This window comes from Bacillus rossius, chromosome 7, assembly GCF_032445375.1.
Source record: "Bacillus rossius redtenbacheri isolate Brsri chromosome 7, Brsri_v3, whole genome shotgun sequence".
Lineage (NCBI taxonomy): Eukaryota > Metazoa > Arthropoda > Insecta > Phasmatodea > Bacillidae > Bacillus > Bacillus rossius.
Window position 1 is genome coordinate 71,685,831 of NC_086335.1, and position 24,527 is coordinate 71,710,357.

General features: G+C 44.1%; 2 protein-coding genes across 13 annotated transcripts in view; both read right to left on the bottom strand.

Moving 5' to 3' along the window:
- The window catches only part of LOC134534370 (protein spire), a 105,810-nt gene extending 94,312 nt beyond the window's left edge, over positions 1–11,498 (bottom strand). For all 4 annotated transcript variants that reach the window (XM_063372824.1, XM_063372825.1, XM_063372823.1 and 1 more), the window contains exon 1: positions 11,188–11,498. In XM_063372824.1, coding sequence (XP_063228894.1) covers positions 11,188–11,449 — 262 coding nt within the window. In that variant the 5' untranslated portion in view covers positions 11,450–11,498. The remainder of the gene's footprint in view (positions 1–11,187) is intronic.
- A 3,490-nt stretch (positions 11,499–14,988) lies between these two features.
- The window catches only part of LOC134534369 (tyrosine-protein phosphatase non-receptor type 23), a 28,968-nt gene continuing 19,429 nt past the window's right edge, over positions 14,989–24,527 (bottom strand). For 2 of the 9 annotated variants that reach the window (XM_063372814.1, XM_063372812.1), the window contains 7 exons: positions 22,394–22,585; positions 20,538–20,681; positions 20,053–20,181; positions 19,088–19,308; positions 18,706–19,010; positions 18,475–18,621; positions 14,989–15,422 (listed from right to left, as the gene is read on the bottom strand). In XM_063372814.1, the coding sequence (XP_063228884.1) occupies positions 15,292–15,422; positions 18,475–18,621; positions 18,706–19,010; positions 19,088–19,308; positions 20,053–20,181; positions 20,538–20,681; positions 22,394–22,585 (1,269 nt within the window). In that variant the 3' untranslated portion in view covers positions 14,989–15,291. The remainder of the gene's footprint in view (positions 15,423–18,474; positions 18,622–18,705; positions 19,011–19,087; positions 19,309–20,052; positions 20,182–20,537; positions 20,682–22,393; positions 22,586–24,527) is intronic. The other 7 variants (XM_063372819.1, XM_063372821.1, XM_063372813.1 and 4 more) reach the window with 5 other exon arrangements.

Consider the following 24,527-nt stretch of genomic DNA (forward strand, 5'->3'; position numbering starts at 1 on the left):
ACCATTGTCGGAATCACTGGAATCCCACTGCATGCGTCTCTCAGACATCGCGAACTAGACTCCTGTCTGGCCGCCTGGCGCAGAGGGCATAGCGAATATAGCGTAGCTCCCTGTGTGGCATCGCCTTAAGGGTTCTATATCACATACTGTACGGCGTGGTGCTATGTACAGTTAATGATTTCATAAATTATCTTCTTCTCACACTGATATAAAGCATTAGTTTATTTCAGTATCTTCTTGGATCCTGTTATCTGCGGTCTCGCACTGAACTCTTCTCGTGTTCAGATCGTCTTGCCTGGCGGCGTGACAAGGCTCCAGCACGCATGCAGCATGCAGTGACTCGTCATGTGACCACTTGTCACCACTTGTCACCTGTGATTAGCGCCACGAGCCCAGAGCTCGCAGTCGCACTTCTCTTACGTAACAGACTGCGCCGGAACTTACGTAACACCTTGAATATCTTCACCCAAGCTTCTGACACCACACTCATTGTAGCTGTCGTGAATGTATAATTATTAACTAACTCTAAACACGTGAAACGTTGCAACTAAGCATCTCCGCCACAGCCTCCCTTCCACGCCTGCATGCCGGCTCGCCGTGCGCCGAGATGCGCGAGTATGTCTCTAGTCGACATGAGACGCCCAGGCAGCAGGCGTCTCGGCGCAGACCACGGCGCTAGCACAGGTAAGAGAGGAGCATGGGAGTATCGCATGCCGCATTAAGACTAGTGGTGGTGTACTTAGTTGCATGAACGGTCATTGCTCGGATTATTTTCGCTGCCCCAGTCATTGCTTCGCAACGCAGCCTAGGCTTGGCTGTCCTGCCAAAGCAATAGCATTACAAAATGATAATTCCTTAAGGCGATGTTCTACACTGACGACGTTGTGACGACGGCCAGAGCGGCGCGCCGGCCACGGTTATCTCAGGGGAATCCCCGCTGCGACCCAGCGCCATCTCACCCTCCCCCCCAGCCATTCCCCTCCCCCGGCCTTACTGTCTCGCCTGGTACGTTCTGCGCATCCCGAAAGCACGTCGCAAGAAGTGGCGTAACTAGGACGCCATTGTTCTGGGAGCTTCGAGTGTTACGTCGGGGATTCTGATGACGTGACACTACGAGACCCTTCCAAGGCGGAACGTCCTGGCTATACGAGATGATGCGGACCTCCGACGACTGACAGAGGCTGGAGACCACACCGGCGCATCCTCGGAGCGTGGCTGAGTAGCTCAGAACAACACACAGCGAGGCTGAGTAGTTCAGAACAACACACAGAACACACTGGCTGTGTTCCTGCCTGCACCTTTAGCAAACTTCTACTTCAGGGAGCAGTGGATAGTGAACGGGATCAAAGTATTATCACCCTGACACATTAGTACAAAATTCAATTATCCTTCTTAATAACTGAATAACTAGTTAAAAACCTTTTTTTAATTGTATGTCAACTATGTCAGTTGTAGAAAATATAAAAAAAAATATTGGAGCATTTATTTGTAAAGAAATATTTACTTACTTGAATAATTAACTATTTTTCACGGATTGTCCTCCCATTCAAATAATTTGGTTATGAAAATCACTTTTTTCCTAAGTATTATTATAAGCATCACATAGTTTGTGTGGTTGTGAAGCACATTAATTCTGCTCTGCATAACCCAGGGTCACACTGCACAGCCTCGGGCAGGATCTAGAGACACAAGAAGCCAAGCCACTGCTTGGTTGCTGTAGTTCGGCCAAGGCGCCGCAGCACTAATAGCGGCGCCCATTGTGCCGGCAGTAATGTCAGTAATGGCCAATCACAGGCCCGCGCCACGCCCTCAGCCCTCCAGATGACAGCGCTGACAATGACCGTCATTACCTGCGCCTCGCCAGCTGGCAGCAGGGAGCGCATCACGCTGCCCTCTGCGGCGTGCAGTAGGCCTACTCTGCTACTGGCAGCCCCTCCACTGACACGCGTATGGCACGCGAACACCATTTCAAATGTTATTGTTTTTTTCTTTCAGCGGCTGATATATGTTGATGTATGTTGGTTCAAAACGAAGTTCTTACGTATTTACAATTAAAATAATATTGTCCCTGTCAATTTTATAGTACTTTTCAGCATTGATGTATTTCATGTAGATAATTGTCAAAAAGTGGGATTAAAAAATTGGGGTTTATTCAGTTTGTTACACGACACTATTAGAAGTTAATAAACTTTTCTACGACTATTAAGATAATGTCCTGAAGCAGCCAGCAGAATGATTGAGAACACAAAGAAGCAGCGCAGCCCGGGGAAGAGTTGTTCTTGTACTACTGAGCCGGTAGCCGACCCGCAGAGCCACGCGGTGTGCAGTGCGCCGCAGTGCGCCGCAGTGCTGCCCTCTGCCCGCAAGAGGCGAGGCGCCGAGAGCCGGAGGTGCGAGTGTCTGGTGAGCATGGCCGTGGTTGTTCCTGGCTCTCGTGCTGCGACCACTCACCACTCACCACTCACCACGCAGACACGGCCGTGCGGTGCGCTGACCACTACACCGGCACTACACTTGTAGCATTCATCCCAGCAAGCTAGTGTTACCAGTCTTCAATCAACATTGATGTAATGCTAATGTCTTCACGGATGCGCTCCACGTAACTACTGGGAATCAACCTTTCTTCTCCGGTGGAAATTTCCGCAAAGAATAAGGGACCATCACGGACTGCGCGGTCTCCCGCGCCTGGAGCGACGGTCACCGCGCCGCTGTCCCGGGTTCGACCCCCGCCCGCCCGGCAGACCGGGAATATTCGCTGGTTCAATGACCTCCAGGATAGACTCCACTATACTCTACACACTCGGGCACATGCCACCTGTTCATTGGCTGCCGACTTGTGAGTCGTCTCGACTGAGTATCTTGTGATTCGACACTTCTTGTGAGCGAGGGTCTCTGATTGGCGCTCATTACCGCAGACAGACAGTGAACCAGTGGTAGAAGCAGCACTAAGGTATATTGTAGCATATCACGAAATGACTCCGCGAATCTGTCAGGTCTCCACCGGGGCTGCCTTGACCTCGGCCGGCTCCCACGTGACCGCGCGGCGCTGCCTTACGTAACCCAGGACCAGGCGACCTCCGGCCGTGGGGCCGTACCGGGGGACCGCACTCCGGGCACGCGGGCCTAGCGGGGCCTAGCGGGGCCTGGCGGGGCCTGGCGGGGCCTGGTGGGGCCTAGCGGGGCCTAGCGGGGCCTGGTGGGGCCTAGCGGGGCCTGGTGGGGCCTAGCGGGGCCTAGCGGGGCCTGGTGGGGCCTGGTGGGGCCTGGTGGGGCCTAGCGGGGCCTAGCGGGGCCTGGTGGGGCCTGGTGGGGCCTGGTGGGGCCTAGCGGGGCCTAGCGGGGCCTGGTGGGGCCTAGCGGGGCCTAGCGGGGCCTAGCGGGGCCTAGCGGGGCCTAGCGGGTCCTAGCGGGGCCTAGCGGGGCCTAGCGGGGCCTAGCGGGGCCTGGTGGGGCCTAGCGGGGCCTGGTGGGGCCTAGCGGGGCCTAGCGGGGCCTGGCGGGGCCTAGCGGGGCCTGGCGGGGCCTAGCGGGGCCTAGCGGGGCCTGGCGGGGCCTAGCGGGGCCTGGCGGGGCCTAGTGGGGCCTAGCGGGGCCTGGCGGGGCCATGTGGGGCCTAGCGAGGCCTGGCGGGTCCTAGAGGGGCCTAGCGGGGCCTGGCGGGGCCTAGCGGGGCCTGGCGGGGCCTAGCGGGGCCTAGCGGGTCCTAGCGGGGCCTGGCGGGTCCTAGCGGGGCCTGGCGGGGCCTGGCGGGGCCTAGCGGGGCCTAGCGGGTCCTAGCGGGGCCTAGAGGGGCCTAGCGGGGCCTGGCGGGGCCTAGTGGGGCCTAGCGGGGCCTGGCGGGGCCTAGTGGGGCCTAGCGGGGCCTGGTGGGGCCTAGTGGGGCCTAGCGGGGCCTGGTGGGGCCTAGCGGGGCCTAGTGGGGCCTAGCGGGGCCTGGCGGGGCCTAGCGGGGCCTAGCGGGGCCTGGTGGGGCCTAGTGGGGCCTAGCGGGGCCTGGTGGGGCCTAGCGGGGCCTAGTGGGGCCTAGCGGGGCCTGGCGGGGCCTGGCGGGGCCTGGTGGGGCCTAGCGGGTCCTAGCGGGGCCTAGCGGGGCCTGGCGGGGCCTGGCGGGGCCTGGCGGGGCCTAGTGGGGCCTAGCGGGGCCTGGCGGGGCCTAGTGGGGCCTAGCGGGGCCTGGTGGGGCCTAGCGGGTCCTAGCGGGGCCTAGCGGGGCCTGGCGGGGCCTAGTGGGGCCTAGCGGGGCCTGGCGGGGCCTGGCGGGGCCTGGCGGGGCCTAGTGGGGCCTAGCGGGGCCTGGCGGGGCCTAGTGGGGCCTAGCGGGGCCTGGCGGGGCCTAGCGGGGCCTGGCGGGGCCTAGCGGGTCCTAGCGGGGCCTAGTGGGGCCTAGCGGGGCCTGGCGGGGCCTGGCGGGGCCTGGTGGGGCCTAGCGGGTCCTAGCGGGGCCTAGAGGGGCCTAGCGGGGCCTGGCGGGGCCTAGTGGGGCCTAGCGGGGCCTGGCGGGGCCTAGTGGGGCCTAGCGGGGCCTGGTGGGGCCTAGTGGGGCCTAGCGGGGCCTGGTGGGGCCTAGCGGGGCCTAGTGGGGCCTAGCGGGGCCTGGCGGGGCCTAGCGGGGCCTGGCGCCTCTGAGGGCCGCTCCCAGGGCGGGGGCGGAGCACCAAGTGACAGCCGCGAGTCCACAAGTGTTATACACATGATAGTGGCCTGCAGCCTGAAGCCCACGGCCATAGGGAAATGTGTCCTTATTCAGGGGTGCCCACAAGGGGGGGGGTAACGACGCAGACTGCGTCATTAAAATTTCAAGGGGGGGGGGGGTTAAAAGACGAGAAAAATGTAAATATTATTTAAATAATTATAGCTTCTAATGTGAAAATACGTTTCTGGTGCTTTGATAATTGAAAGGGATCTTGTAAATCAAATTGGCAACCCCGCACTTTCCTCAACAAAAGCAGTTTGGCATCTGTCGGTTCAGGATGGAAACATTACCTGATATGACCAAAATTATTATTAGAAGATCAGTTTTAATTAATGCAAAATGTGATAAAATATAATACTAAAAAGTATAATATTATAAAATAATTGAGTAAATCACTGAGAAAATTGCATAAAAAATTTCGGGGGGGGGGGGGGATCATTAGGTTGGGCGGGGGGGGGGGTGAGTCATAGTGTTTGGGGGGGGGGGGGGCACCTCTGCCTTATTCGAATCTTTATCATATCCTAGCAATCAAATCTCTGTATGTAAATAAATACCCATGCCTTACCCGGGACTCGAACCCTGAACCCCTCACATCGTAAGCCGGTGGTCGGCAGTCTACAAGCTAACAGAGACTTCACTCGCTCTGAACCCGGTTACAGTGATCCTCACACTACCAACCACACAACACGAAACCAAACAAGTTTAGTTTCGTCCCGATTTATATCAGAATCTAGATTATTATTTGAATTATTCGTGTTAAGGTTCTGGGTCCATTTAATACATTTTTATACGTTTTGATAAAATATCGTTCAATCAGTACCTATTTTAGTTTATTGATATTCATGACTTATAAATTAGGGATTTTTATAAGATTTTATTATAGACACCTTTCTTCTGTTTTCGTTGGTGGTGTAGAACAACGTTAGGTTAACCAAGTTGTTTCAAAATACATAACCATTTTTGACTCGTAAAACCTGCTATATTAACTTACATAAATGTTTTCTAATGCAATTCAAACCAATTGGCATTACTTGAAAAGTTATAATACCCCAAATACGAAAGGAGGAATGTACTCTTATCTAGTCCCGTCAAGAATAAACTCATACATTCAAACACGTATGGTCACGCAAAAATAAACATAAATGTTGGTATTTAAACACAAACGTTTACCGAGGTTTTCCGATCCCGTTACATTTAGGCGCTACACATGAGGTAATATTTATGCATTATTTTATTATTGACGTGATAAACATCTTATAAATAGATGAACGCCGGCTGCACACACGAAAAATTGTCACGTTCCGCCTGAGCCCAGCGTGCAAGAACCGGCCAACCACCGTGCGAGAAAATCTTCTATAATATCAAACAGGTTAAGGCGGGCTTTTTAACTAATTGTTCGTGATTATATTTAAACAAATTATTTAAATTAAATTTGCAAAAACTGTAAATAATATTTGAAATTTAAAAAAGTATGCAATTTTTCATCAATGTTTTCTTATGACGTTATCACGTAAAATTATCGTCCGTAAACCGACTTTACAGACAACCCCCCCCCCCCCTCTTTTTTTAATACCTATGCGATCTTTTAACGAACTCGATTAAAAAATACAAGGACTCCAAGCCTGACGGTGTAACATTTGTTGAATCGCACATTTATTTTAAAAGTATTTGTTAAGTGGTTTTCTCAACACTAAAATGTTGTACGATTCAAAATAATCTTGTGAAGTAAGTAATGTAACAGTTTGTTCACAAGTGACATTATTAAAAAATTAATTATAATTTAGTTCTGAGTGTGAATGACGTTCTACTGTAAGTACAGAGGAATCGTTCGTGGATAATGAGTGCTTGGTAGGCCCCGCAGGTGGATAATCTTTGGTAGGTCTGTAGAGGGGGAAGGTCGACCACAAGGTCCGGTACGGGCGAGGCGACCTCTGACCCGCGCTATCAGTGCTCTGATAACCTGCTGCCGGAACGAGGCTGGCAGATTTCAACATCTGTCCTTTTCTCAGGGTGAACTCAAGCATTTAAACAATACAGAAACTCAACCGGGCATGCCTAGTGCCTCCCCCCCCACCACAACGGCCACAACATGGTCACCACGCGACAGTGTTGCACGCTACAAGAGCTACAGAGCGTCCCACTCTTAGAATGCAGCTAACACGAGCTGTCGTTTCTGCGCGCGGTTGCCAAATATAATAAGTATTTGAAATTGAAGTTATTGGATATTGTTTATTTATCTATCAAGGAAACATTACAATTTTCGTACGAATTCGTATAATTGAATGTGTGTGAATTTTTTCATGTTTTAATTTTAAAAATATAGGCGATTTAGTACAGGTTTATGAGTGTGATTGCAGGTATGTATAGGCCTAAAACATTATAAATAACAAAAATTTGATTCTTAACGTGCTTCTCGTGCACTCGTAATTCCAAAGAAGTGCATTCTCCTGAAGGTGTTACGAGACCTGACAACAGCGCACTGTCTCTGGCATCCAGACCGCACGAGTGTGTTGTGTTGGCTGGGGAAACATGGAGGGCGCTCGCACAGCTGACTGCGAGATAAGACCGCCAGACCCACTGCTCGCTTATCTCGCCCGCTGATAACACGCGCAAACACTCGGCGACAGTGCGGCTACACCGAGACGGGGCCGCTACCTTCAGGCGGGGGTCCACTTCATTTCAAATACAAGCATGTGGGTGCGCCCCCTCCTCTGGGCGAGTGCTGGCAGTGCTGACAGTGCTGGCAGTGCTGGTTGTGTGGTTGGTAGTGTGAGAATCAATGTAACCGATGAGAGAGAGAGAGAGAGAGAGAGAGAGGAATTCTGTTTAACTTGAGAGTGGAATCTATACTAATATTATAAAGCTGAAGAGTTTGTTTGTTTGTTTGAACGCGCTAATCTCAGGAACCACTGGTCCGATTTGAAAAATTATTTCAGTGTTGGATAGTACATTTATCGAGGAAGGTTATAGGCTATATTATATTATCAATAACATTAGTGATCCTTACTAAAAGTCCAATTTAGAATCAAATGCGTTGGAGGGGGTTAGATACAACATGCAGTACACGTACGAAGTGTGTGTTGACAATGCCGCAGGCGCTAGAAGTTTATTGCCTATTAACATTGTTGCCACGCACTAGATGCCTTATCATTCTTAATTTTCCCATACAAGTAAAAAAACACCCGTGTGATATTAACAACGAAGCAATCAGTACCCTCAAAGAGTTCAATTAGTATTTAAATAATTTTTATCACTTTAAATCGCAAACCTAAACTATCGTTTTTTTTTCCTCTCTCTGTGTTTAATTTGTTTTTTATTGCCTTTTTTTATTCAAGTATATATATTTTACAGACTTGAAACTTCACAGTAATATTCCTTATGTTACGCAGGATGACATTTTCCGAAAATTAGATCCCATGGGTGGTTAAAACCAGGCAACAGTGGGTACTTTGTCTGCATGAGAACAGGAATTTGCATTGTTCATGCCTTCTGCGTCTCCATGGCAACAGGCATCGTGCGGCAGTGGCGTATCCACAAGGAGGGGCATGTATAATGAGCGGCGCAAGAGTGATCTGCCTGTAGACTGCCGTAGCGAAGTACGGGTACATCAGTTGTACGTTGCGTGCACGAGTCGGGAAACCATCGGTGCTATTCATTTTCTCTCCGGTACATTATACAGCATTGTAATAAATTTTCACTGAATATTTAATTTACAATTACTGTAAATGTGAGATGTGGCTTAATTTTTTTCCATTAGTATAGCCGTGCGAAGTCGGGTCGGGCAGCTCGTCTCTGCTAACTTGTAGAGTCGTTGCGGCGAATGGTAGAGCCAGTGCCACAGAGCAAGGAAGATAGAGTCGCAACTCACTGCTATAACTAACGCTCTTGTTTTCTTTGGAAATCAATGAATTGGGCGGTATTTATCAGTAACCTATTTACCTAAAAGTCGTTGCTTTCTGAAAGTAAATTTTGACTACCTGGATTTTTTGTTTGGTAGTTCGTTGCTGGCAATATTCACAATGAATGTTTCATATTATCTATTTTACAATACGGAACAACCAAAACACTGCCTTTTGTTTTGTTTTATCTTTTTTTTAAAAAACCTTAAAACGGCATAGCTGCAAAGTATGAGTGTTGAAAATAGTATCTGCAGTTTAATTTAAAAAAAAAAAAAAAAAACGTTCACACGTGTGCACATGGTAGCCATGCTTATTTCATTGCTACCAAGATCTGTATAATTTAACATTGTCAAAAAAATTTCATAGTTTGCAATTATACTCTACACCTTACCTCATTAATACACAATTCTATAAATTCTGAACTAATAATTAATTTTTTTTATTTAAGTCATGTATAATAAATTTCTATGTTTTCTTGACATTTAAAACTTAGTTTCTGATGTTGGCACTTGAAAACCGCGCAAGTATTCCGCACCGCTGGTCAGCACCGCAGCACCAGGCGTGTGAGAGGCTGCTGGTGGTTAGCACATCAGCCACACGTGCCGACAACACATCGCTGTGATTAGCGCCTGCCATTGGCTCACCACGCCGCCAGCGAGTGCGCTCGCAGTGTGATCGGCTACCAACTGCATCGCGGCATGCATTGCACTCATTATTGCTTCGTGAAAAACTAACCATTTTGATAACATAACTGTTGTAATGAGCGAGAAAACAACGCCGAATACATTCGAACCGAAACATATCAAACCACAAATTACGAACAATCTAATTCTAACACAGCTTAATGTCATTTGTAAAAATAGTTATATAATTGTTAACCATATAATGCGTTATTATTTCCTTTAAGCTACAATAACATTTCAAAATTATTTCAAAAATTACGGCATTTTAAATATAATTTTACGTTAATTACCACAAACACATTTTAATTGATTTCAAGATAAAATCTGTAGACTTACTCCCGAGTTCCCACAATTACTTACACAATTAACCAATTCAGTATTTTCCAAATTAATAATTCTGAAAGGCATAAATGTGAATGGAATTAACGTTTCGTATAACGGACTATGACAACTTGAAACATATTTTGAAAATAATTTGCAAGAGTCGAATACCACAGTTAGAAATATCCCTAGGCTCTCGGAACAGTTTTTTTTTTTTTTTTTAAACGCAAGAGTAACTTCCAAATACATATAGGAAAATTAAAAGCGAATAAAATCGCGATGAACGATCTCCCGATATTCGCAGGATAGACCCAATCAGCGCCGGTTCTTTAAACTGTCCAATCGCTTCCTCGCCTCGCGAGCAACACGTCCAGCAGATTGTGACGTCACGCATGCTGCGCCACGACAGCACGAAGTGCGCAGACAGATAACACCGAGCACACTCTTAAAACCCCCCCACGCATCACAACTGTACGCACGATATGTCCGGGTGCACAGTTCGGACTAGACTGGACTGGACACAATCAGCCTTGTGGTTGCTGTTGTTGTTGCTGTTGAGTGTATCGTTTCATGTAGAAATGTAGATAATGGAAGAAACTTTGAATGTTGAAATTGCAGTTGCACTGTTAGTTAGAAAATATTGGGGGGGGGGGGGGGGGGGGGGGAGACAGCAAAGCAACCAGGAGTATAAACAAATATGTCTGCCACAACAATCAGCTGATGCAATGACTGTTACTGACGAGACGCTGTTTCCACACGGCAGTTCGGACCGACAACCATTTGAACAGACTGCCACACGCAGATCGTAAACAGACCGTCAGCCACCAACAAAATAATCTATCAAAAGATAAAGCGTCAATAATTTAATCGCAAAAAAAAAAATAATGCAACGCCCAATTTGACACGTGAAAATAAGTGTCAGTGTAGCAAAATGCAGGAAGGCCACTGCTGTGGTCGGAGCTGACACAGTGCCAGTGCGGCGGTCGTGGCCTTGCGAGCGCTAGTGGCGCAGGTATTGATCAGTCGGGGGCGTGCCCCCACCTTCCACTGACAGGTGGAGCGTCTGCAGCACAGCTGAGGGCTCTCAGCCACTGGCTGTCTGGTACCCAGCACTGGTCGTGTATGCTTAGACTGGAGCCGCACTCCACACGAACCCTGAACCAATACATACACCACGAACACCAATCTGTTTGTAATCAATTACCTAAGTGCGAAAGAATTTGTTTACTATGTACTACATTCATAAACACGCGCGAGACGGTTATAAACAAAAAACATGGCACCGGGACGGAATTCTGACTTGGAAATTAAGAGTTGCCACCGCAAATGCATCTTGCCTCCAACTAATGTGGGGTATTCTAGAACTCTTGCTACGTGCTTTCTATTGGTCGAAAGAATTTGAATGTGGAACCGTTGACGGGAACGGCCGTCAGGCGAGCTGGTGGCTCGCAGCGGCTCCACCGGGTGAGCGATGCACCAGCGAGAGTCTGGTTGGGCCAGTAGGCACTGCGGGGGTTGGTACAGGGTGTGCCTTCTCTCGCACACTCCGCCTAGTGGGGTTGCATGCAAGTGGGAGGGGGTTGAGGCCCACCTGAGGCGTGGCGGCCGCCGAACACCGTGCTGGCGTGCACGTGCCCGTCGCGGTGTATCAGCACGTGGCCCAGCTCCTTGACGAGCAGGCAGCTGCGGCGGTCAGACTCCACGGCCGCCTTGAGGCAGCGCGCGCAGCCGTGCACCAGCGCCCACGCGTGCTGCTCCGTGATGGGGCTGTTGAAGGCCAGCAGCATGTCGCGCAGACACACGCAGCCGTCTGCGTCCAGGCGGCACCGCGACACCTTCACGTCCGCCGCCATCGCGCCGCGCACAGACACAGCCCGACACAGCCCGGCCGAGCTCCCGCGCGCGACTGAGCGCCGAGCGGCGGGCAGCGCTCCTAGCGGCCGCGCGCGCAACCCGCTCGCCGGTCCCGCGGTCCGCTGTTGCCAAGTCGCTCGGGCACGAGTTTTCCTTACGAACAAAAACATTATAGTCATGGGGACTGCCGACACAAGTGAAAACTTAAAACTTTGGAATAGCTGTTATTTTTTTTTAATTAATTATAGTCTGAATAATTATTTCGAGCTTATTTACATCAGATACTGATGTAACATTAATGACATAATGACGACGTTAGTCTGACATCATTATGATCTCCCTTAAAAGGATTTTACATACAGATGACATAGTAATGATCATTATTTTTATTGATTAATCCAGGAGTCGAGTAATAATAATAATATTATTAGTATTTTTAAATGCCTAGAGAGTCAGGTTCGAATCATACTCGGTCCTTTATTATTTATATTTAAAATTATTATGTATGCGGTTGGATACCAATAATAAACATATGAAAAGTACCAATGACAATTTTATCAATTTGCAAAATTAAAACCCTGTTGGTAAATGGGGTATGTGTGTTATTAGAACAAAAAACTAATTAAATTAAAATATGAAGTTAGAAACGTAAAAAATACTTTTGTTTAGAGTTACGTATTCCTTATTTATTCTGTTTATAAAAATTTGTCTTTTAATAGGGGTAAAACAGGGTTAGTCTTCATTTATTTTTAAAAAAATTGTATATCTGGGACTAATTAAGAAAGACAAATTAATTTAAAAAAAATATATAATAATTATTTATCATATTTTTAAAATTTCAACTCCTACAGGCGGTAAAGTGAATTTGGTTTAAAGAACAAAAAATGCTGAATCTACATTCTAGTTAGAAATAAAGAATGAACACTAAGCATATAGAGTTGTAATTGTATTTTTAAAGTTTTTCATTTTGTCTTTTAAGGAACTGAAAAGAGAGCAAGTTTTGTTTTATCATAAAAAATTCATATCTGAATAGCGAACAAAGTTGGATATAAGAATCTTAGCATAAATGAAGTAAATATTTAATTATGTAGATACCTTTACCTTTTTTTTTTTAGATATTATACGCCAAAACCAGTGAAACGGGGGCATATTAGTTTTTATAGCAATAAATCATATATTCAAGAAATTTAATATGAAGCTAAGAAATTGAGCTAGAATAACGTACAAAATTATGATTTAACGAGTTTTTAACCTTTACCATTTTTTCTATATTCAACCACAAAATCTATCTAAATTATTTTACTAAATTAAATAATTATTTCATAGGCATGTTAAAACTAATATTGAGTACCAAGAATTTTCTTAATTTTTGTTACAGTAAATTTCCCAATCGTTCAGTGTCTTAAATCAATGTGCTAATGTGCATCCATGAGCACACACACCTTGTTTTGATTTAGCGTCACTGCATTTGTCTCTCTTCGCTGGCTGCAGAGCGCCTGGCCAACACTGGCGGGAGTCGGCGCAGGAAGGTAAAACACACGACTGTCGTATACAATTATATTTTTGACTTGTTAACACCTTAGCTCTCGGTGCATGACATTGATAGGAGTAATTTGATTAATGGAACAAAAGTTAATTGGAACGGAAATGGGTCCCTGAAAATGGTGCTGCCTTATGTGGAAGTCTAAGAAATCTTGCAAAGATGGCAGACCCACACGATTCATCCAATTATATTAACTTTTGCGAACATCAGAGAATGAACAAGTACTATAGTGGAGTGTCAATCTACACTTCATAATAGTACAACTACCCTTTATTACTTTGTGTTACAATTTATAGTTAAAAAAATGAAAACTTAAAAACTACAATTTACAATTTTGACAATTGTTATTTATCATTGAAATGCAGATATAGCACAGCATTCGTCACACTGTAGAGAAACAATAAAATGTTAGATTACATATATTTCACGCCATGTTCAATAAAATAATCTCATGATGAAAATACGGTTAAATCTTAAATGTTGAATCAGCTCAATAAGATTAAGGTTTGCTTCATGGCGGTACTTACAGACTGATTTCTGTTGTTTAAGCAAAAACAAATTTTCATATACATATATACTTAGTGTTGTGTTTTAAAATGTTTCAGGTTACTTTTGTTCTAATGTATCTATTGAACTGAAACTTCTAGTTTGAAAAATACTTAAAAAATATTACCGCTGCATAATGCTTTATTTAAACCAACAAAATTTTAAATACCTTTAAATTTAAAGCTATGTTTGTTCCGACACAATTTTTTCTGTATGTATAATAAATTACAAGTATGTATTTTTTAAAGTTGTGATTATGTGTTGCTAAGACTATACTAGTTCACGAAATGTGTTCCATGATAGTTTCACTACCATAAAGTTTACTTTGGCATACTTAGTTGATCCCCCTGATTTTTGCCAAAGTTAATAGGTATATACGGGTGCATCTTGACCTCGGATCGTGGCAATATCTGTTCCTGCACGCATACGCATTGGACGTTCAACCTGTCCTTTCTATTGTGTAATGCACACTTATTTCATTGCATTTCTGGTGCATACTAAAATTTTGCCCTAAACAAGTATAACCTCAAAAACATAGGCCGTAAATTCCGGTCTGGGGGGAATGACATGTTCAGCGGTGAGCATGGCAACAACGAAACTGCGCTGGGGCACGGGTACATCCAACACCGCCAGCAGAGCGGAAACACGTCTACAGCAAACTGCTCGAGAGAGGCTAAACGTGCAACAACGTCCTGTTATTTGCGATTTCTTTTGCCAATGTTCCTTGTTAATTACACGGTCACACTATACCGAGCTCGTGTCTCACTTCAAACTCACATCCCATCCATGCAGAAACTCACTTTTACGAGACAATTACTGCAAGTCACCACTGCTGACAAACTACAACAGCAAGAGACTCTTTGAAACAATCAATAAAAAATAAGGCATGTCATTACTACAATACTAATTCAATTAAAGTGGATGAATGTGTTAGGACCTAAACTCACTGAGTTACTATTCTCAGCAACTAAGCAGCTTTGATACCTTCTTCAGTTTTCTTGATTCTTAAAACTATTCATGGAGACTGATGGCTGTGTGTACGTACACTGGACAATTGTATTAAGAATTGGCATTCATTCCACTGGTCAAAGCGTGAGACATGCACTAGGCGAGACTGTTTCGTAAACACAGGACAGTTGTCAATCTGCTACTGTATAATATTTATAGAAGATAATCTAAATGATATTTAAGAAACAAGAAACTGCAGCATATTACTTTACCTGTCATCCATAAACTGGAATTTATAGGTTTAAAATAAATATATACGTACACATATAAAATCCATTTTAACTCAAACATGCAAAATTAATATTTTGATTTGATTAACATACACATTAACTGTTTGTCCACATACACTTATGTTTTTTTGAAGGACAGTAACACAAATCTGCAGTTTTAAGTTTATTCAGTATACATAAAAATGCAAATATTGGTTAAGTAAAATGAGTATCACACTTTCTCAAGAGCATTTATTCAAGTTGTAGCTAATTACATACATCATTAGAGTTGATAGGATTCTTACACAACCTTCCTTGTATATTAAACTGAGTACATAATAATAAAATAAATAAAAATCGCCATTATTGCTTACAGAATAAAAATATTGTTTACAAAGTGTAAAGCATAGGGAACTAATGTACAGTTTTCACTACTGATTACATTCAGTGCATGGAGAACTACAACTAACTCAGTGGGTCGCGTGCGGTGGCACACGGACACTTCTCTTCACGCGCCACGGCACAACACGGCAAGTCACGGCCTCCTCAGGGGCCACAATGGGTCGATGTCCGCGAAGGGGTCGTCCAAGGGCGCGTCACGGTTCAACCACCGGCCGGGCGGGGGGTCGGCCGGCGCCGGTGCGCCCTCACTGCTGCTTCCTGCTCCTGCCAACACGACACTGCTCGCTACTCCCGTGCCCTGCTGACCCTTCCCCCCTCTACCCACTTCCCTCGGCATTCCGCACATAAAACACAGTTCATTCCCACAATGAATATCAGAACAGTAGCGTCTCAAGACCCTTTTATATATCCATGCAACAGGCAGACACTTGGATGATTTATTTTCATTGTACCGTGTTTTCTCGTATAATCGTCGCACATTTTATTCTAAAATCAAGTTTGAAAAGTAGGTGTGCGACGATTATGCGTAAAAAAAAATTTATGTTAGGTGAAGTTATTCATAAGAACAAAACCCGTTCATGGAAAGTACGTTTATTTAAAAAAAGGTGGAGTATACAAGAGCATGCCAAACAATCTATATTAATAATTCCTTAAACAAAAAACCTTTCTTCAACTTTAAATAGAAAAACCAAAACTCTTAACGCGAACGCAAGCCACTTGAATCTGACGTGAACTAACGTGTCGTAGTACAAACTTGCCACGAAAGAATGTGGGCTATCAAATGTAGTTAACTCAGCACCTGACAGAGAGCGCGCGTTGCATCCAATCGGCGAGATATCGATATTCGACTATGTGCGCGCACTCTATACGGGAAGCAACATAATCAAACATGAATGATGCGCTGGCTACATTTTTATAAGCGGTACGCTGCGGTAACGCAGACAATCAGATAAAGGAAATACTGTTTAAAAACGTCTTTAAAAGAACATTTACACGTCAGACAACTTTGTAATTGTGTTAATTAAATAAATAAACGGTAATGACTGAAATTAAAATATAGATTATACCTACACTGTGGTGACGCAGACGATCAGATAAAGGAAATAACGTTTAAAAATGTCTTTACAAGAAAATTTACACGTACAACTACTTCGTATTTTTCCATTAATTTCTTAAGTGGTAATGACCGAATAAATATTAGATTTCTACTTTAAAATACATCGTTTTATACGGAAAAGATACCTACACAAAGCGCTCGGTATCTACTAGTGGTACCAAAAACATCATGCGACGTTTACGCGAGAAGTATTTTTATCCCAATTTTGACAGCCTAAAATATGGTTGCGACGATTACGCGAGAAGTTTTTTATCCCAATTTTGATAGCCTAAAATATGGTTGCAACGATTACGCGCGTGCGACGATTATGCGATAAAACACGCTAAATTCAATCACATACTATATATATTTTATATTTATATATTTTATATATATTATATATATATATAAAATATATATAATGGATTCTATGAATCCTAGAGGTTAAGAAGAATGTACACACATGCTCACGGCACCAAAACTAATTGTGAATAACACCAAACATCAAGCATACTACAAATGCAAATATGGTGAAATATAGCCAATAATTACACTTCCCACACAAATTGTCAAATGTTAAGCATTTTTTAGCATTAGAAGATGCATTGTGCAGACTAATCACAATCAGCAATCTCAAAGGAGGATAGGATGTGTTTATATGAAACTGTATTTAGGCGTATAGTTGACGCTATTTGAGATGCTAAACTTGTTAATCAAAATCCCTGCTCATGCACGCAGAGTGAGGCTACGGTCGACAGCACAGAGCGATAAGTGATTGGCTGCTGGTGTTGCGCGGCTTCGAGACAACATGGTACCGTCCATGATCCCTTTGTGACCATCAAACTGCCAGACATTTGCTTCTTACATCCTCAGTTCTTGCACTTAGTTCCGATATTTTCCTCTCACCTCGACATGCTGCAACTAACGCAATTCTGCGGCAGGAAGACCAAATGTTTTCCACTTAGTATCTATACATAGATCCCTCCCCCCCTCACATTCCGAAAGAAAATAATCATATAAATAGAGAAAATAAAAAAAATAAAACAATCACAGAGCTGGCATGCCGTGTTTCTACCCTTGATCTGAAGACTGTCAACTTTAACACACACACCCCTGTTCTGAATTTTATGGACAAATATTTTACTACCAGGATACTCTCAGTTCTAATCTATTTTTAACGACCTGCAGGACTCTCTTCACCATAAAATACTTTATATGATAATGTGGGTGTTAGTAATGGTTCCTAATTACTGTGTTAAATCTGTCATTACTATATTAGTCTTATCAAAATTAATGTTGCCAGTTGCAGCAAAAAAAAAAAACTCCCCATAAATAACCCTAAAACATTATGAATATCCTGTGGAAATTTTGTTACCGCCTATGAGAAAATCTTCTGTGATTCTATCCCGCAAAGCCATATTCATAAAAAACTGAATATGCATTTTTTCGAAGTTCAGTATTCGAGATTGAATACCAAATAATAAACTATTCATTTTGATAATTGAAAATTCAAATAATTGCACAGGCCTACTCCTTATTAGTAGTAAAACATGGATAACTGTTTAAGCCTTCTCAAACAAAAAACCACACTTTCTCAAGATCATTAGCTGTAAAAAAAATCTGACCACTAGTTAACTGTTATCCAAATTTGTCTTTGTGTTTGTGTAAATACATTCAACTCCTGTCAAGTTAGAGTTTATAAGAGCTGTAATGGTTAATTAACTTTTGTTCTTTCAATGGTTTTGAGCAACCATAAATCACACAATGTCATTTTGTGATTTCATACTATCAAAATTATTATTAAAACCTGTTTTAGATTAGTGTCAATATTTTCTGTAGTAGCTCCAGGTTGACGTTGCCGAACGCCTACACCAGATCCTCTGTAGCTGCACCGTGAAGATAGTGGCAGATGTAACTCCTGCACCAAACCACAAACAGTACCCCCATCTTCTAAGAGTTCACCATTGTGAGCTAGCACGTGTATTTTTTACAATAGCTCCTCTAACACAGCTGAAGTTTTTTTTTTCAGTACCTTTTCTTTTTTGTTCCTGGCAATGCATCTTGTAACTTTACTGCATATTTTAAAGATGGGACTAACAACCTCGGATCATACAAGTGACGGGGCAGACTTAAGGCGGCACAACACACCTTCCAAGGTCGTGAGCAAACCGGACGGTTTCATCGGCCTCCGTGTGCTCCGTAAGACTACATGAAAACTACCTAACCCCATTTTCTCGACTCCCGACTGGAGCTGGCTAAGATCGGTGGGTGGTCCCAGCAGGAAGTCCTCGGAGGGGTGCCTGGTGTGCGACTTGCCTCCGCGACCCCGCTTGTCCTCGAACGTGGAGCGGCTGGTCAGGATCCCCCCTGCGGGACCGAGCCACCACGCGTCACCAAGCGTCACCGAGCGTCACGGGACAACACACGCGCCACGGGCTGCGAGGTACTCACGCTTCATGAGCATGTCCTGTGCGTAGTAGAGCAGGGCCTGGTACGCGAACCTGAGGTGCTCGCGGTCGCGCAGCAGGTTCTTGCGCCGGCTGCTGAGGAGGGCGGCCGTGGGGACCAGGTCCGGCAGGCCCCGGCCCGCCTGCACCTCGCCCACGGCCGCCGCCAGCAGCAGGAAGAGGCCCGTGCGCCCGACGCCCGACAGGCAGTGCACCAGCACCGGGTGGCCGGCCGCGCGCTGCTGCTGCTGGAACGCCAGCGCCTCGCTCACCAGGCCCAGGAACGGCCCGGGGGACGCAGGGAACGAGCTGCGGGCAACACGCTCGCTCAGCGACCGCCGGGCGGACGGACCCGCACGGAGGAGGGAACACGCGGCGCGCCGTACCTGCCGGGCCAGGCCGTGAACTGCAGGTGCACCACGACGCGCGAGACCCGCGTCTCGCCCACGGCCAGGGACAGGATCCTCTCGGTCCAGTGCGGGCGCACGTTCGAGCTCTGCAGACTCAGCCTCAGCTTGCCGAGCACGAGGTCGTCGGCCCGGTCCGCCGGCCAGTACACCTGCTCCTCCAGCTGCCCGGCACACACGACGCTGCTGTCACACTGGTTCTACACACGGGCCAGCTGCTCAGTACAGCTGGCTAACCATTGACTGTCACCAGCTAGATGGACTAATGTTATCGGCAGGCCTGAGCGAATATTAGAATTTTAGAATACGAATAACAAACTATTCGTAATTGATTAGACTCAAATAATAACACTTCGAACTAAGGAAAATTCGTTTGCTTACGAATACTTTTCCATATATTTCCATATAATTATTGTAGCTGACTTAACTTGAAACAACCTTTCACTTTAGTGTTATTTTTCTTAATTTTCCAGCAGTTATGCAAAAAAAAAATTTATAGTGGGATCGTAATTCTCATTCTTACTGTTCAAATTTGATTTGAACTAAAATACTGATATTCGCACAGGCCTAGTTATCAGCCAATTACAAACAATAGTAATTGAATAATTTGAAGTTTTTGACAACTGGAGTGAAAATCCAGACAACTATCACACTTGATTAACAAATTAATTTATGATGCTAATACATATACATACATGTACATACAAAAAAAAAAGGAGTTCTAATTAAAATTAGTAGGCCACTGATTAATTTTACTGATTTAAATTATATATTATTAAATTGATTTTTTTTATAAATTTCTGTTTATTGAACGTTTAAAGTTTTAAGACTCCCGAGAGACTTCTTTGCAGAAGATTAGCACATATGTTAATTTCTGTCAATTAAGTCAGTGGCTCAGTAGCCATAAAAGAATGTTATGGCACGTAGGTGAGCGGGGTTGGCACCTCTGCGCTGCTGAGCAGGCACACCACCACCTCCACCTGCTGCTCCCACACCATGGTCCAGAAGTCAGAGTACGTGGACGGCAGAGGCGCCTGCGTCACGATGAACGGCGGGGCGAGGGGAACCACGTCCTGCAACAGTCGCACGCACTGCGGCGTCGCACACTTACGTACCTCCCCTCTCGTGGGCCAGCCTGCAATTTTATATCGTTCCGCTTTAATTCTGATTCAGACCCCCATTTCTGGCAATTCCCTGTTGCAACCTCATATTTACTAACAGAATCTGGTCTACGCGCAGAGAGGAAATAGCTTATTATTTTTCTCGGACGACTACAGCGAAACGAATATCAGGTTGTAGTTGCTGTAGGTACAATATATACGTGTGTGTACCCAGTTACAATATACATATTACTAAAGAGCCTTAAGTTATCAGCAACATTATACAAGGGGGGGACAAAAAAAAACCAGGATATTTGTCATGAACCAACCTTCACGTACGAAGCGTTGATGTAGTCGTCCTTGGTGGACGGCAGCTCCACTCTGGAGTCGTCGTACGGCAGTATGTCCGGGAAGCGGTTCTTCATCGGGTAGCAACGGGCCACGGAGATGCTGTGTTTGTGGGCCTCTCTCTCCTGCCGTCCATCAGGTCACAAGGTTCACAGCATTCAACGACACTAACATAAATGTAACACTACGTAACATTTTAAATAAATATATAGATCTTTTCACCAGCATCCATGGTTCGGTACGATTTGCGACCAGCACCGATCGTGCTGCCAGTCCGGTTGTTTGGCAGATTCTGGCGTTTGAAACCCCATCCACACAATTAACTGAACATATTTTTGCTGGCCAACAATATCCTTGAAAATATATGCCCAGAGTAAATTACATAAATGTAAAGGAAAAACTGCAGTCGTGGTAAGATTCCCTTAAAACTACAAGGAAAGTCTGGGCGATACTTCACAACACAATTCGCTAGGAATTGACTGGCTGTCGCAGGTCTCTTGCTAGCTCATCAGACACTGCTGCGTACACGCTGTCGGTTAGGCACAGCTCGGTTTCCACTTGTTTAATACAATCAAGTTTTTATTTAGCTTTTTGGATTATTCTTTTAATACTACTGGTTTATCTACTAAAACAAATATTTATTATCTAACATTGTCTTCAACTTTTTATCAAGAAGGCACAGAAAATAAACTTTGGGTGTGCATTGCTAAAACTTATGCTTACTCAGCGATGAAAATAAGAAATTTTTGTAACAAGATAAAAAATTTCTCATCTTTGGTAAAATGTTGTTTAGAAGACATGGAAGTACAATTATTTATAGTTTTAGTTGTAAAGTGTGAAGCAACAAACCACTGTAAATGGACTACATGCTGGCCGCATGCTTAAAGCCAGGCACGATCATTGTTTATTCAATTCCTTTTGATCACTATTCAGTGTTAAATTTGCCTCTGTAGTCTGTACGGTATGTAGTTATTTGGCAAATGTATACCTTCTCAAATAAATCTATATTTTCGTAAAAATGTTATTTAAATTTCCATTGAGCCTATACCTATATGAAAGTATTTTGCACACACATTTTGCTGAAACTGAAATGTCCCTTAGGGATCGTCCATTAATCACGTAAGGCTCGAAAGAAGGGGGGGGGGGGGGGGTTTATGGAAAAATTACGAAATATGACAAGGGGGGAGGGGGGGGGGGGTGTAGAGAGATATCACGTGTATTAATTTTTTTGCGCGATTTCTACTAAACCAAAAAGCGACGCGTGACCTTGACTCGCCTGCCCGCCGCAACATGAACCACCCGGCTTGGATTGCCAGTCGCCAGTAAGACTGTGATTTTGGCGCTGAATACATGCGTAAATCACATATAAGCTTTTCCTTTATTTTTATGCCAGTGAGAATAAACCTGCAACCTTAATGTGTGTCTGGACATTTTTATCACTGTGCTTAATTTTCCAGAATTAAATTAGATTATACCTATATTTATAGATAATATTTTGAAATTTTTAAAAATATTTTTTACGAAAAAAATACACGTGATTTATTGGGGGGGGGGGGGGGAGGGGGTAGTCTGAAACCTCACCAAAAATCACTAGGGGGAGGGGGGGTTAAAAATTAGCTAAAAAAACATCACGTGATTAATGGGCGACCCCTTATGCACTGTATTTTGAGGCAAAAACACATTTAATGTGCCCTTCTGTGGTGGATTTTTGTTTTCGAGACATCTGGCTGGTAAAATAAATTATATTTTGAACGATAAATTGGCCTTTTTGTTTCGACACGCTACTGGAAGAGGATTTAGAGCTGGCCGCTAGCACGAGTGTGTGGCGGTGACGCACCTGCAGGTCCAGCAGCTCCTTCCACTTCATGTCGAGGGGCGTGGGGCCGTTGAGGGTCCGGGTCACCAGGCTGTCCACGAACTTCTCGTACTTCTCCACCTCCTGCACGAACTGGGCGAGGGAGTCGGGGTCCGAGTAGGGGTCCTTGCAGGGGCCCTTGGAGCCGGCCCTGGCCTCGTCGCCGGCCTCCGCCTGCGATGTACAACATCTCATCCGTCGTGCTCATATTAAATTATACTAAAAAAAAAAAAAAAAATTGGTTGTCTGTAAAGTTGGGTTCGGACGATAGTTTAACGTGACGACATAACAAAACGTTGATGAAATGATTGCATACTTTTATGAATAAAATTGAATCATTTTGCGAAGAGATTATTTTAACTATTACTTTTATACATGTTTGCTATTTAACTTCTTCCAATCTGTGTTATTCTGTTAAGGATAGGACGATGATAGGAAAAGTAGGAAACGAATGGGAGTGTTTCAAGTTTAATGTGCCTCGAAAAAGTCAAATTGATGGTTGTTACAGTCGAGTGGAAGAGAGATAGATGCAGCGCAAGCGTACAATGAGCGTAACGGGACAATGTGTGCAACGGGACACTTTTTCGTGCGAGCAGCCAGCGTTCATCGATTTATTAAACGATGTCACGTCAAAAATGAATTGTAGTTTTACTAAAGATTCATTTTGATGAGCCATGAGCTGAATGTTAGCTGTACGTGCTGCAGGCTGTGTAGCCACACGACTTCTACCTCCACAGGGGTGGCCACATCCACATGGCGACATGGCGAGTGTGTGAAGCCTTTTTTCCCTTCAGTTAATCAAAAACATTGGACAAAGTGTAGCGTTTGCAGTGTAGAAACAGTTTTAAATGATTTTTTTCGTCATGGAAGTGACTTGTTTTTAACGACCGAGATTCTAATTCATACTCGCCGACCATCATCAGACGTGGTCGAGCACTATTATAGCAATGTTCTGGCGGAACATTACGGCGAGGGTGAGGTTGAAAAGTGACAACGGAGTCACAGCAAGCCGTCTGCTGACAATTCCCAACTCCACAAGACTATTAGTTTCAGATAATCTTTACCTCGTTTATAGAGTGACTCATGTTTAGATTACAATACATAGTATGTGGCAACCACTTCTTCCAGACTGACTCTACCCAACTTGCGAACAATAAAAAACGTTTTCTGTAAACCATTTTTAGTTATAACAAGTTTTAATTTTTTTATCATCTTACTTATTTTTTTAAGACCATAAAAGTGCTTTTACTGTTGATTCATTCTGAAAGAAAATAAAAATTATAAATGAATGCTTAACCAATTATAATTTCACAGGAGAAACTATTTGTAGCAGTGGGTCACTGACCATAAGACATTCAATATAGTAATTACCTGTGCTAAGCTCAAAAGAGCAAACATCATAATGTTAAATGAGATGAAAAAAAACTGTGGTCTAACACAGTTGAAACCAAAATGGCATCTTTCAATTACGACTCTTTACAAAAGAATGGGTTTTATCAGATGTTCTTAATGAAATACAACAGTAAATTGTATTTCCAAAATTCTTATTACAAATTTTACTTTACAAAATACAATGTTTTGACACATTTTAAAATGTTTTCATTATATCACGAAGAGATGTCTAAAACACGTATGCTCTCTGGCAACATGGACAGTGCTAAAGGCAGAAATTGTGCCTTGGAAAGAGAAAGTGAATGCCCATTTAAAAAATGCACACTGCAATGTAAAGATGCGACGGGCCACACAACGGAGTTAGGAACTGCCAGCCAAGTTCACAAGTAAAGCTTCGATAATTTTTTATGGAGTATCGTGAAATTTCATACTATTACAGATTAGATTTTAAAAAATTGATAAGTAAAACTTCTAATTTATTTTTTTGCATTTTTAGCTAAATTTTTGTTAGATTTTAATAGGTTATATTAGTAGCAAATATAGTTTAGTAAGCTCAAATATATTAAATAATTATTACATAAATAAAAAAAAAGGAATGTTTTATATTTCTAGAAACATTTTTCACTACACAGTAAACATTAAAAAAAAATTGTTTTTTATTTCAATTTTATTTACATTCCTTGATTACCATTTATGAAAAATAAATGCAATCTCATTCAAAAAA